The 12,513-nt window shown below is 38.6% G+C and overlaps 1 protein-coding gene across 1 annotated transcript in view; it reads right to left on the bottom strand.

The window, feature by feature from the left end:
• Positions 1-10,803: 10,803 nt before the first annotated feature.
• Positions 10,804-12,513, bottom strand: part of PURA (purine rich element binding protein A) — a 17,032-nt gene continuing 15,322 nt past the window's right edge. The window contains exon 5 of the mRNA XM_019534706.1: positions 10,804-12,511. Within this exon, the coding sequence (XP_019390251.1) occupies positions 11,693-12,511 (819 nt within the window). The 3' untranslated portion in view covers positions 10,804-11,692. The remainder of the gene's footprint in view (positions 12,512-12,513) is intronic.

Genomic DNA, 12,513 nt, shown 5'->3' with positions numbered 1-12,513 from the left:
TGCACCTATCAGCAATTAACAAGTGAGTCTTGTAGCAACCACATGCACAGTAGCAGTTAGGAACATAGTCAATCATTAAAGACATAGCTATCTCAGTCTCTTGACAGCTCACTACAATATCCCTATCTTCTGAAGTGGCTTTCTGAATGAAAAAGAATGATCATTCTTTTCTACCATAAGGTAAAATTTCCAATTAAGGTTTGGTTGCTCCATTTCCTCATTTTCCAATAATGAGAGAAACTTTCTCAGTTTGGAGGGCAGAGGGAGCCAGTCCTGTGGTGAGCCCAGTCTAGAGCCTCCTACTGGCATATGCTCTTTTTGTACATAATTCCATTTCTTTCTTTCCCAGTTCAGCAGCTTTGGCCTCAGGGTTCTGTACTTGGGCTTTGAGGACTACTGGCTGCTTGCACTGTGTACACAGACATGTACAAGTGTCACAGTAAGCAATCATACTTTAAAGTAAGCTAGGAAGCTTCCAGATGATCTGTTTGCCTTCTACTTCCATAACTGAACTATGTTTTTATTGTGTGACTAGACATGAAATTTTACCTCTTGAGTTACAAATAAAAGTTTGTTTTAAGTTATTTAGTTGGATTTGTTTTACTTCAGTGCACTGACCAAGGAGTTTTATTCAACATATAAAAGTTGAGAGAAATTAATTTTCCAGGACTTTTATTGGTTAATGCAGAATGGAAGCCCAATATTTTTTCTTGCCAAAAAAAAAAAAATCCTGTTAATGTAGCCTGATTGAAACTGAAACTACATATGTGGACTACAAGAAAAATGACCATAACATGTGAATTTTAATTATTTAACTCAGAAATATTGTAGAAAACAGCTCCTAGGCAGTGTAGCACACTACCATGCAACACTGTTAGAGAGCACTAAAAGACTTCTACAGATCCCATATCAAGTTGTTCTTTACAGTTTTGCCTTAGTCCCAATGACACCATCATTTCTAGAGGCAAATTATTCCATAAAATATTCCTCTGAAGAAAGGATATTATTTATGAGTTATGAAATTGTACTGATAAGAATACTGGGTCATCTAGTCTACCTCTGGTGCTACCAATGCAGATTTTTAAAGAAACTGTATCTACCCATTTAAAACAAGACAACTTGATAAACCAGTGTTAAGTTATAAATTCTTCTCCCCAGCAATGTATTGGGAGTTGTAAGTGCCACCTTTTATAAATCCCCAATTCACACCTTAAATTCAATCTCTTAAAAGCTTTAGGGGATATTTTTCAAATTGCACAGAAATCAGAAGCCTGGCTCTGTGGGACTAATACAGAAAGAAGATTCTATAGAGAACCACTAGTCTGAAAAAAATTCTCTCCTTGCCTTCAGTTCCCTTCCATGTCAATTTGGGCACTTTTTTATTTCAGATCCCATACCTTATATAAGGAAGGCAGCCAAGGTTGATCAGGCCTCAAACTGTAGGAGACTATGGCATCATGCTTTAGTACTTCTTTCTGGAAGTACTAAAGCACAGCGCAGTATGGGCAGTTACTGGGAATAATGGTTACTAGGAATAATGGCCATAACTAGGAATAATGGTCACAAGTTCACTGAGAGTAGGTTCAGGCTAGACATCAGGAGGCACTACTTCACAGTCAGGGCAACTAGGATCTGGAACCAACTTCCAAGGGAAGTGGTGCTGGCTCCTACCCTGAGGGTCTTCAAAAGGAGGCTAGACAATCACCTTGCCGGGGTCATTTGACCCCAGCATCCTTTCCTGCCCATGGCAAGGGATTGGACTTGATATGGTCGGAAGGGACCTGAGCATATCATCAACTATGAAACTATGCCGTGTGCACGGTGCATGTTTAGATTTTACCACTATGTCACCATAGCAACACACTATACTGGGGGAGTGCTCCACTACAGCAACATAGCTGCCGATCATGTGGAGACCCATGTGATCACTATGTCGCTGTAGCACACTGCTATGTCGCCATAGGGTGACATGTATACACGCCCTATATAGAATAAAAGGCCCCATCTTCCATTGTGTTCAGAAACTAAATGGAAACCAAGGCAGATTGTTAAAAACAAGTAGGTCATGCTCTTTGGGGAAGCACTACAGGAATCCACTCTTGTGATATAAACTCTAGCAAGGTCTTGTAGCCCAAGAAATTACCATTTATGCATAATTGTGATAAGACACCTTGTCCGCATGGAATCTAAAAAAGATAAACTCGCACCTCTCGTACATCTGGAGTAGAGCCCCCATGAAGAAGACATCTAACAGAACCAGGATTTTTTACCTATGCACAATTTAAAAATTAGAATTCTTGTCTACTCTTGGTGCCCTATCATCCACACTGTCATGAATGAAAGAGTGATCCTCTGACAATTCTCTAAACTTTATTTCAGCCAATAAAAGTTACCCAGGTCTTAGATGCAGTACTACCCGTATTACTAGTCTACCTTCAGGCTAAAGTCTCAGTTAAGCACTGGTAAATTACTACACTGTGCCATGTTCAACTCGATAAAAATATAAAACTAGGTTTCATTTCCATAGTTGGGACATCATAGCTCCAATTTCCTTACAAACCATATTGAATGGTCACAGGTGCATCAATTAAGACAGACAGCAGAACAGAATAATGTGGAAACCTCAAGACATCTAAGCAATTAGCCAATACTGATACAAGATCGCTCAGAAAGAGACATATTCAGGATAGCCTCTCATATGCTACCGCAAAGGTTTGCAAACAAAACATCACTTCATGGTTAAGCTAACTAACAGATCAAAATGAATCAGCAAAGACACATGATTATTTATCACATCAGAAGGACAGCAAACAGTGCAACCCAAAGTACTGCCTCACCACTGATTTCAGGACTAAACCCAAATTGATTCGTTCCAGGATGACCTAGGAAGTCCAGTTAATCTAAGCAGTCTTGCCAGTCTTCTTAATAAAACAGAAAACTCTAAGGAAGACAATGCATTAAAGTTTGCCAGTGTCAAAAATGTCATTTTAAAGCAATGCTCCAAATCATTTACATGAAACTGGCACCTTGACATTCCTAAAGGAAACACTGAGTTCCTATAGCCACCTTTATAGTTTTCCAGGAGTTTCCACTAGCCAAAAGGGAAGTCTTTTTATTAGACTGCCAGGTGCAGCCCAAAGCTCCTTCCTCACCAAAAGCAAGCACACCTCTCTCCACCTCCTGCCTGGCTTTAGAATAAGATTAAAAAAAAAAAAGCGAAGTAAAGCCCACTCAGTCAGATTCAGAATAAGACCGTGAAACCAGCTCTTTCATTAACTCCCCTCTCACTTCATTGGTTGCGAGTCCTCAGTATACTACTCGTGTCCTTTGAGAAAAATGCCAAGAAAGAGATTTAGGAGCCACTCTTACCCATAGTCCAGGACAGATAATAAACCAATTGGCCATTAACAGAACAGTCAACTGCACAACCAGTAATCTAATCTTTGTTATTCCCCAACTAGGCTGTGCAAACTCCCCGTTTTTGTCCAAAAGGGTAACTCCTCCTCCCTGGTAAGAGACAGGCATCTCCACCTCTAACATAAAGGATAAAGTTTGGACATGCACAATAGACAACAGTAGGACACCTGCACCTTAAGCTATTAACCTAAACTCTATACAAAATGGATAACATGGGCTGGAATTTATACAGATAGATACTACCTACCACAGTCTGGAGGTGGTCATCATGAATTCTCAAGTCATCCAAAGACAGATTTGTCTATATGGGCATTGAAATCAACCCAATTCAAGTAGAATACAAGTCATTAGTGCAGACTGTCCTCCATACTAAACTTCTTAGGACCAAATTCTCCTCTCAGTTATGCTGGTACCCCCATATTGGCCTTAGAGATACAAACAAATGAGAATATAACCATTATTGATCCAATTGACTCTTATTGCTGGTCAAACTTTGCCATGAGGTTGGCAAATGATCTAGCTTGATTTTCTCTTGCAGTTACATTTCCCTGACATACAACTTATATTTTCTAGTTAAAATCTGTCTCAATTTCTTGTTAAAACAACATTCACAACAACCTTAAACACCATATTTTGTGTTTTTTGTTATTATACCTTAAGTATAATACACAGCAACTGTTAACTGTTTTTAAAGATACAGACTTTATGGTCTCATTCTTTCAAGGCTTAATGCTGCCTTTAGGTTCCATTTACTTATGAATTTAAGGTTGCTGAGATTATACCTTTTTCCAAGGCACAAGGACAGCATTGCCTTTTTTGAAGCCTCTCTGTATTCCATCCCACTTTCCTTACTACTAGGCATGTACTGGGTAACCATTGTCAAATGCCCATTCAACTGAGTGGACTCCATGGAGCTTGGGGTGCTCTTAAGGCCAGTCTCTCAGCACAAATGAACTGGAGGTTGAAAGAACAACGTTCATCTTTGATCCATGAGAAAATTCAGTTATCTGGGGAACCACACACTGTCTGACAAGTATACTTAAGAACAGCCCTTAAGATGTCCACCGTTACAATTCTTCCTCCTTTCCCTCACCCAAAGGACTCCCCCTCACTCCTTCTTGCAGTAACATTTGTGGGAAATGTTTGAGTAGAGCTTGGCTATATCCTTGCTCCTTGGTGAGAGAACTAATAGTGCCCTAATAGGATGTACATGGGCTAATAAGGCAATTGATTAAATCAGGGGCTGGCAATGTTTTTGGCTGGAGTGCCAAAAACACCCTCAACCTCAATTTGCAAGATGTTGGCATGCCAGAGGTGGATGGTGATGGAGCCGTGAGGGGCCTGATCCCTGTTGTGGCAGCGCAGCCCCTGCCTCTTCCCCACCATCTACCCTGAGGTGTGCGTGCCAAGCAAAATGCCTTTGGATGCCATGTTCTGGCACCTGTGCCAGCATGCCTACCCCTGGATTAAATATTTAACTGATGGCAAATTTACTGCTTAATAATCTAATTATAAGGTGCTTGAAAAGTCATATCATTCTTTTATAATATATAACCTCCAAATCCATGTACTGTTGCTGAATTATTTTCTTTCCACATTGATGTTTTATCCATAGTGGACCAAGACTGTCATTTCCGGAGGTAAAAGTACAGATGTTCTTTCTAAGGAGACACAGTTTTCCTTTGGCTTTCTCCAAGACTAAATCCCAGAGTACAGCCTTTCCTAGTGGGAATAGTACGTCTCTCTGACTGCTTTGCCCTTCCTTTTTCATGACCATATCTTGCCTGGTCAAAGTCTCTTTTCCTTGGCCAGTTTGTTTAGAGCAATTAATTTTCTTATTTTCATTTTTTTTTGTTTAATACATTGTCCCAGAGATCTGGAAATGAGTACTTCAGAACACAAATTCCTGCTTTACTCTTTCCTTCTCATATATGTCTGGTTGTAATTTAAAATGTTTTGAATATACAGTAAAATATGGATAGATCAACTGATCCAATGACAAACCAAGTCCTGAGGTTTGAGAATTTGGTACCTGCCACCTGTAGGTTAACTACAGTTATTACACTTCACATGATATACCACAACTCAATGCATGGCCCTGGTAATCATCACATGCTACCTTTCATAAAACTATGAAATACATTTCAAATCAATATACGTCAACTCTGCTATGCACTTGTGGATCTAAGCCTCAGCACTTCCAATAACTGAAATACTTCAGAAGGACAAAAAAAGTAGACAAAAATAAACTGACAGAGTAAACAAAAAGCATGAACAAGTCGATTTAAGAAGAACACCACAGAATATTTTAGGTCCAAAGTTAAGTTTTGTCTAAAAATATTAACTATTGTTATGAAATGTTTACATTCTTCAAACTTAGCTTCTATGATTTTTTTTAAATTATGCCATTTCCCTGCAACTCACAGAAAGCATTTTGCCCAGTACCAGAGAAACAGTTAACATGAAACTTATAAACCAAGACGAGGCTAGTCAGAATAAAAGGACCAACAAATGGGACAGATTTTTTTCTGTCTCAAGGTATCTTTCAGTGTTACAAGCAACATACAAGTTTGCTATAACTAATAGATCAAAGAAGGAAAAAAAAATCTTACTAGCTTGCTTACTTGATCTTATCAAAATGCTGGTTTGACAGCACTGTGAGCATTGTTTCACTGAAACGCTCCCTAAACTTGACAAAAAGTCTGTTACCTAATCATCAGTATAATTCATAGCTAAATAAGCGGAAAGTAATTAAATACTTAGAAAATGTAATTGTAAAAAAACAAAAACAGACAGATAACTCAGGAGAATAGGACCTGAAACTACTAAAGTCCTTTTCAAATAGTCTATAAGGCAACATTGACAGTGACTCTTCAAACATCCAAGCATAGCTAAAGACAGCCAGCAATTTAAAAGTAAAGTTAGAATAAATGTAAATATTTTAAAATTTGAAAGTGTTCATAATATGGAATTTTAAAACAATGATTAAAAAAAATCTTGACAGTGTCCTTTCAAACAAACTCTCCAGAATTAACTTTAGCACAACCCTATCTTTCCAAACTCTACCATGATTTAGGAGCAGTAGGTTTTTGGAGAAGTCAGTTATAAAAGGTAATTTTCTATGAACTGAGTTGTTCAGAGAATGAACATCTATTGCTGCTAGTTATACTCTTTTGAATTTGTTTCACTTACATTTCTTCTCAATATATAAACCTGTTTTAGCATTCTTGTACATTAATGTCAGGATTTCCACCTCTAGCTCCCACAACTTTAGAAATAATAGGAACAGTCAATCAGATTTGGTATATGCCCTGAAATGGGAAATGAACAGTCTGGACAGAGTGGGGATCCAAGTTTTCTGGATCCACAGAGGCCTTAATCCAAAATTCTAAGAATTTTTTGCTCAAAAAGCTTAAGTTGTTTAGTTTAGGGTGAAAAAATGGGAAAGACCTTTGAAGAAGAGACATAATAACATGGAGAGGTACAAAAATATAACATGGTTCACTACCTTGTAAAGCTTTAGAGAAACCCTAAATGGGTTGAGGGGTTTTTTTTGCCCACCCCTTTAATTCCAAGGTTGGGAGGGATCCAAAAGGTGAGTTTAAGAGTATAGAGGTAATAAACCATCATGTAGGTAGAAGCCTAAAGCAAAGATGTGTTTGTCAAGGACTTCAGGTTTTCATGAAGCATTATTGAAAAAGTGTGTGTATTACATTGAGTAAAACGCATATCTACCAAATCTTCAATGACTAACAATAAAAGCTACTTGGATATGAAAAAAAAAATCACTTCAGTTGGCAATATCATTGCTCATCCTTTTCCTCCCTCTTTCCATCCCCCTTTTCCCAAATTCAGTTTGCTTTTTTTTTTTTCCTTGGGAGACATACAGCACCACTGCATTAGAACGTACAAGAAATGAAAACAGTGAGTACAACTGATATAGATCCATTGACATTTTATTACAAATGTACTTGATCACTTGGCTTCAATAAAGTTTAAATCAATACCCTATTTTCTGTATGCCAGTACAAAGCAAAATCTATTTTACAAATTAAATACCTAAAAAATTTGACAAAATATTAAAGTTTGATGGAAAAACAGTTATAAAAGTTTAAATCCCCCTTTAAGAAGGTAAGAGGTAACATCCCCTCCCGATCCCACAGTCCTGTTATACAATATTAATAAGTCATTTTTAGAATAGGTAGGTAATGTTATATTTTGCTGTTAGCATACACGTCAAACTAATAGCTTTATCTGTATATACTCCAGTTAGTGCATGAATGCCATCTGATTGTAATATAATCCACTATCTTTAACTGAACCCTAATTTACATTTAAGAGCTTGCATAGTTTGAAAGGGTTAAAAGTTACACTACAGCTAATCATAAAAAGGTGGTTACAGTGCTATTTTAAAGGCAACAAAGTAATTGCTCCCAAAGTTATCAGTCTGCTGTAAGCAGGGGTTAAAATTACCAGCAGCTTTCTGCCTTGCCTGATATGATTATTATGTTTTGCCACCTGAAGTGGACAGCCTTTCTACTCTTTACAGTTGTAAAGTTCTATTTTGTACTACTTCTCAAAGAATGCTACACTGAGTAAATTTCAACCCCTGCAGAGAATACACAAAAAAGTGACACTGTCAAGTATTTTTTTTTAATAAATAGTCAATTTTTAAAAGTCTCCATCGTGTACAATGCCCTCTTCCATCACTCCTATACTGGATTTTCCTATTTGGCAAATAGCTAAATTCCCCCCCTCCCTCCCAATACATACACTTTCTATAATGTAAAAGTCATCTTAGCTTTATTTGTAAACTTCCTCATAATCATAGGCATTCATATTGATTTCGGCACGGTTCTGGTTTGTCAGTTAACTTTTGCTCCCCCTGTGGCTGGATGGCTGCCTCTTGCAGCATCCTCATAAGCAGAACAATAAATAAGAGGCATGAATCAACAGTGGCTAATTTTTACTTTTTATTTTAATTTCTCAAAGACAGAGCAATTTTATTTTAAACAAAAAGCTGATTTAGAATTTAGTGGACATTCTCTGTTAGAATATAACCACTTTAAAGGGAGGTCATATTTTAATTGTAAATTACTTGACAGTGTCCCTTTAAATTCAAAATAGAAGAATGTCAGTATTGCAATGAATTTCAAGTTTTCTTGCACTTAGTCATATAAAGTAGTTATCATGCTCTTGGACCTATTCTACAAGACATTTAAAAGCATATCGTCAAGGAAAAATATAAGGCATACTTCTCAGAAATTAGATTTCTTGGCACATTTGAGCATACTGTCTTTTTAGAACAACACATATGGTCAAATATACCTTTATTCTTCTAACATTAAACAGGGTTTTCCCAACCATAGTTTGCTTTAAATACTGAGATATACAGCCTTGGTAAAGTACCGAGCATGGGGGGGGGGGAGCAAAATGCCAAAAAACCAAAAAACAAACCCAAAACACTTTACAGTTATTGAATCTTTCATCATTAGAATATATAGAATGTGGATTTAAAAAGAAAAATACAACCAAAAAACCCCCCCAAAAAAAACAACACCTGACCACAAGATCTCAGACACTGTTCACAAAATTCTGCTAAAATGGTTAAGCTGCAATGGTATGAATGGAACTGCACAACCCATGCACATATTGACCCAATCAGACCCAAAGAGGATCTGATTTGTACAGGTAAAGATTTCCCTTTAGGTCTGTTCCCAGGGCCAAAACTGACTATATATTTAACAATTCTTGCAATAACTCAAAGGTTAGGAAGGACACTTTGCTGTGTTTTCATTGACTCACACTATGTATTGCTGATAACGTAAAACATTTTAAACTATGAGCAGTGTGTGTCAATCTGCAGAATAACAACTTTTAAACCTGTAATAAACAGTAGAACCAAGACATAAATCAAGTAGCAAAAACCAAAGCAATTAACTCTCCTAACTACTCTAGCAGCATGGAGAATGCAGTCCTTTCCACATCACAGTTAAAGTACAACTGAAACTGCTCATCAAGCCCTCCAATTAAAAAAGCAGGTTATTAGACAATGTTTACATGCATTTGAGAACCATTTCAAAAGTCACATTATGCACTATGAAAGCTTATTTTTACTATTTGGAAATAGGAAAGTGCACCATTAAGAAGAGATTTAATGATTTCCAGTGATTGTTAAAGAAACAGAAATCCCTAACTACTGTCATCACCAATTTACCTTCCTGTGAATATCAACAGCAAGCTTCTTTAAAGTGAAATGCATGGTACAATGGAAATAGCTTGTTTTGACACTTGCAGTGCATCTCCCAAAACAGGAAATTATATTTTATGATGACAAACAGCAGAAAACAAAATTCCTTTAAAAAAACTTTTTTCACCCTCCTAAGCCCAATCCTAATCAATCAATAAGAAGCACAGATAATTTCCTCTTCCTACAGCAGTTAGGACTACATGGTTAAGTTTGCCATGAATTTTAAGAAAAACGATTGCATCCCAAAAACTCGAGTGGAACAAGATTCTCATTTCTCTTAAATGCTTTCTAAAGAAGTCCAACCAAAAAAAATTACTGTTTAAGGCATCTTTTATAACATTTCCTCTTCAATCATAATGATGATAGTCATGCAGCAGTTTAATGATAAAAATATATTAATATTTTACTATACAGCAGCAGAAGTTAGTCAACTAAAAGCACACAAATGTTTTTAAAAGATAACCTGCAAAATTCTATTATAACAAATCATTTCAATTTGGAGAACACATTTGACAAATTAGTGTTCTGATAAATTCTGCATTTTCACATCCTACACTTTTAATGCAACTCACAAGTACATACTTTTGATAGAAGGCTTGTACACTTGGGGTCACAACTACATTTATAATGTATGTAGCCAGTAATAACTAGCACCACAGCTACATGGAAATCCTTTACATACACCACTTGGCTTTCACTTTTACATGAAACTCAAAATCCATGGCTCAGTAGGATTACTCTATCATTGCGTTGCACTGATTTCTATAACAGGCCTACATAAGTTAATAGCACTGGCACAAATCAAAGTATAGGATCAGACCTCTGACAAGTTTAGGAGATAGTGCTAGTGCCAGTGACCACACAAAAGACTCACTACCTGTTGTCCAAAAACAGGTTTACTGGAAATTGCTGCACGTTAGGTAAGTACTTTAAGTACACATAATAAAAAAAATATATTATGAACAATACAAGTACGTCTCATATACACAATAATGACAATACGCCTACTTAGTTGTAAACCAAACAGGTGCAGAAAAATATTATGGGAGGAGATTCTTTACTTTTTTCCTTTTTTTTTTCCTCTTTAAACTATTTGAATAACTTTGGTTCAAACATAAAAATCACAAGTTAGCAAATTTCATTTAAATGCCTTTTTTAATAATTTTTCTTCATGTTCACAGAAGTTTCACTGACCATTTTATATGTTTAAGGTCCAGATGCAATGCATATTGTATAAAAGAGAGCACTTATTGTTTACCTTGCATGAATTAAACCTACGTACCTTTTAACTCTACAAACTTCTGCATAACATTTAGACAAAGCTCAGACACACAGCATGCCTAGCCCTCATATATATACACATCTCTAATCACAGGTATATAGGGTGTCAAATATACTATAATAACCTCCATGTAAGGTTTGAAATTTGGTAACAAAATGAGAAGAAAAAACTAAAAATATTATTTTACGTGTTCTAAAATATCTCTTTTTTGTGCTAAAGTCAAATGTTAGCTCAACATGAAAAGGACTTTTTTTTATATAATTCAGCAATATTATAATCTTGACCATTTTTGCAAACACTTTTAATAATAATAGCTTAAACGTGTACAAAAGTTCTTGGTTAATTAGGGAAATAAACACTCAGTTCTTTATATTTTAATCAAGTAGGAAACACAGTTCATATATAATGTTATTACTTTTTTTGTTTTGTTTTTTTGTTTTGTTTGTTTTAGCAGCTGCTTACTGTTTTATATGGTGGGTAAAGTGGAGGAACATCCAGCGATGGGTGGCAAGTCGGAGAAGTTGCTCAGCTGTCAGTTTGTGGAGGTTGGTTGGTGGGTGGTGCTCCCTTGGAGTTATTAACAGGTACTTTTTTTTTGTTGTTTTGTTGTTTTTTTTTCTCTCTCTTTTTTTTGTATTATTTCTCTCTCTGGTTCTGTGTCTCGGTTTCTCTTTATTACAGTATAAGTCTCTGTGTGTGTCTCTGTGCAGCAGGCAGGGAGGCAGCAGGGAGGCGAGTCGGGATCAATCCTCCTCGGGCTCGTCGGCCTGCAGCAGGGCTCCGGGGGGCCCGGCGGCGGCGGCGGCGCTGCTCTCCGTCTCCTGCTGCTGCTCTGCCCCGGCGCCCCCGGAGGCGGCGGCGGCGGCGCGCTTGTCCCGCTGCTTCTCCTGGATCTTCTTCATCTCGTCCGAGTACTTGCAGAAGGTGTGGCCGAACTTGGCCCACACCTTGTAGGGGACGGTGATGGAGTTGCGGTAGGTGGGCTTCACCTCGCTCACCCGCATGAACACGCCGTACTTGTTGGAGCCCACGTCGAAGAAGAACCGCTTGTTGTCCACAGTCAAGGAGGTGCCCTCGGGCAGCTCGGCGGGCTCCTCCTCCACGCCGTAGTCGTCGATGAGCTTGGCCAGGGCGTCGCGGAACTCGATGAGCCCCTGCGCGGGTAGCGCGATGGTCTGGCCCTGCGTGGAGCCCAGGCCGGGGCCCCGGTTGACGGTCTGGCGGATGCGGAGGAAGCGGCCGCGCTGGTTCTCCTTCAGATCCATGTAGTACTTGCGGTTCTCCCGCACCAGGAACTCGCTCTTGAGCGCCCGGCGCGGCTCGTCGGCGGCCTGCGCCAGCTCCGGGGGCTGGCTGGGGCCCAGCTGCGCGTAGTGCTCGATGAAGTCGCCCAGGTAGTCTCGGAACTCCACGGCCACCGACATGGACAGGGTGAGGCGGCTCTTGTTGCCGCCGGCGCCCACCTCGGCGATCTTGAGGAAGCGGCCCTTGGCGTTCTGCTTCACGTCCAGGTAGAAGCGCTTGTTCTGGATGTCCACCCGCTTGGAGGCCAGCTCCTGGGTCT

The sequence above is a fragment of the Crocodylus porosus genome, unplaced genomic scaffold (assembly GCF_001723895.1).
Source record: "Crocodylus porosus isolate Cpor-Errol unplaced genomic scaffold, CroPor_comp1, whole genome shotgun sequence".
Taxonomy (NCBI): Eukaryota; Metazoa; Chordata; order Crocodylia; family Crocodylidae; genus Crocodylus; species Crocodylus porosus.
This window is presented reverse-complemented; position numbering and strand designations above follow the sequence as displayed.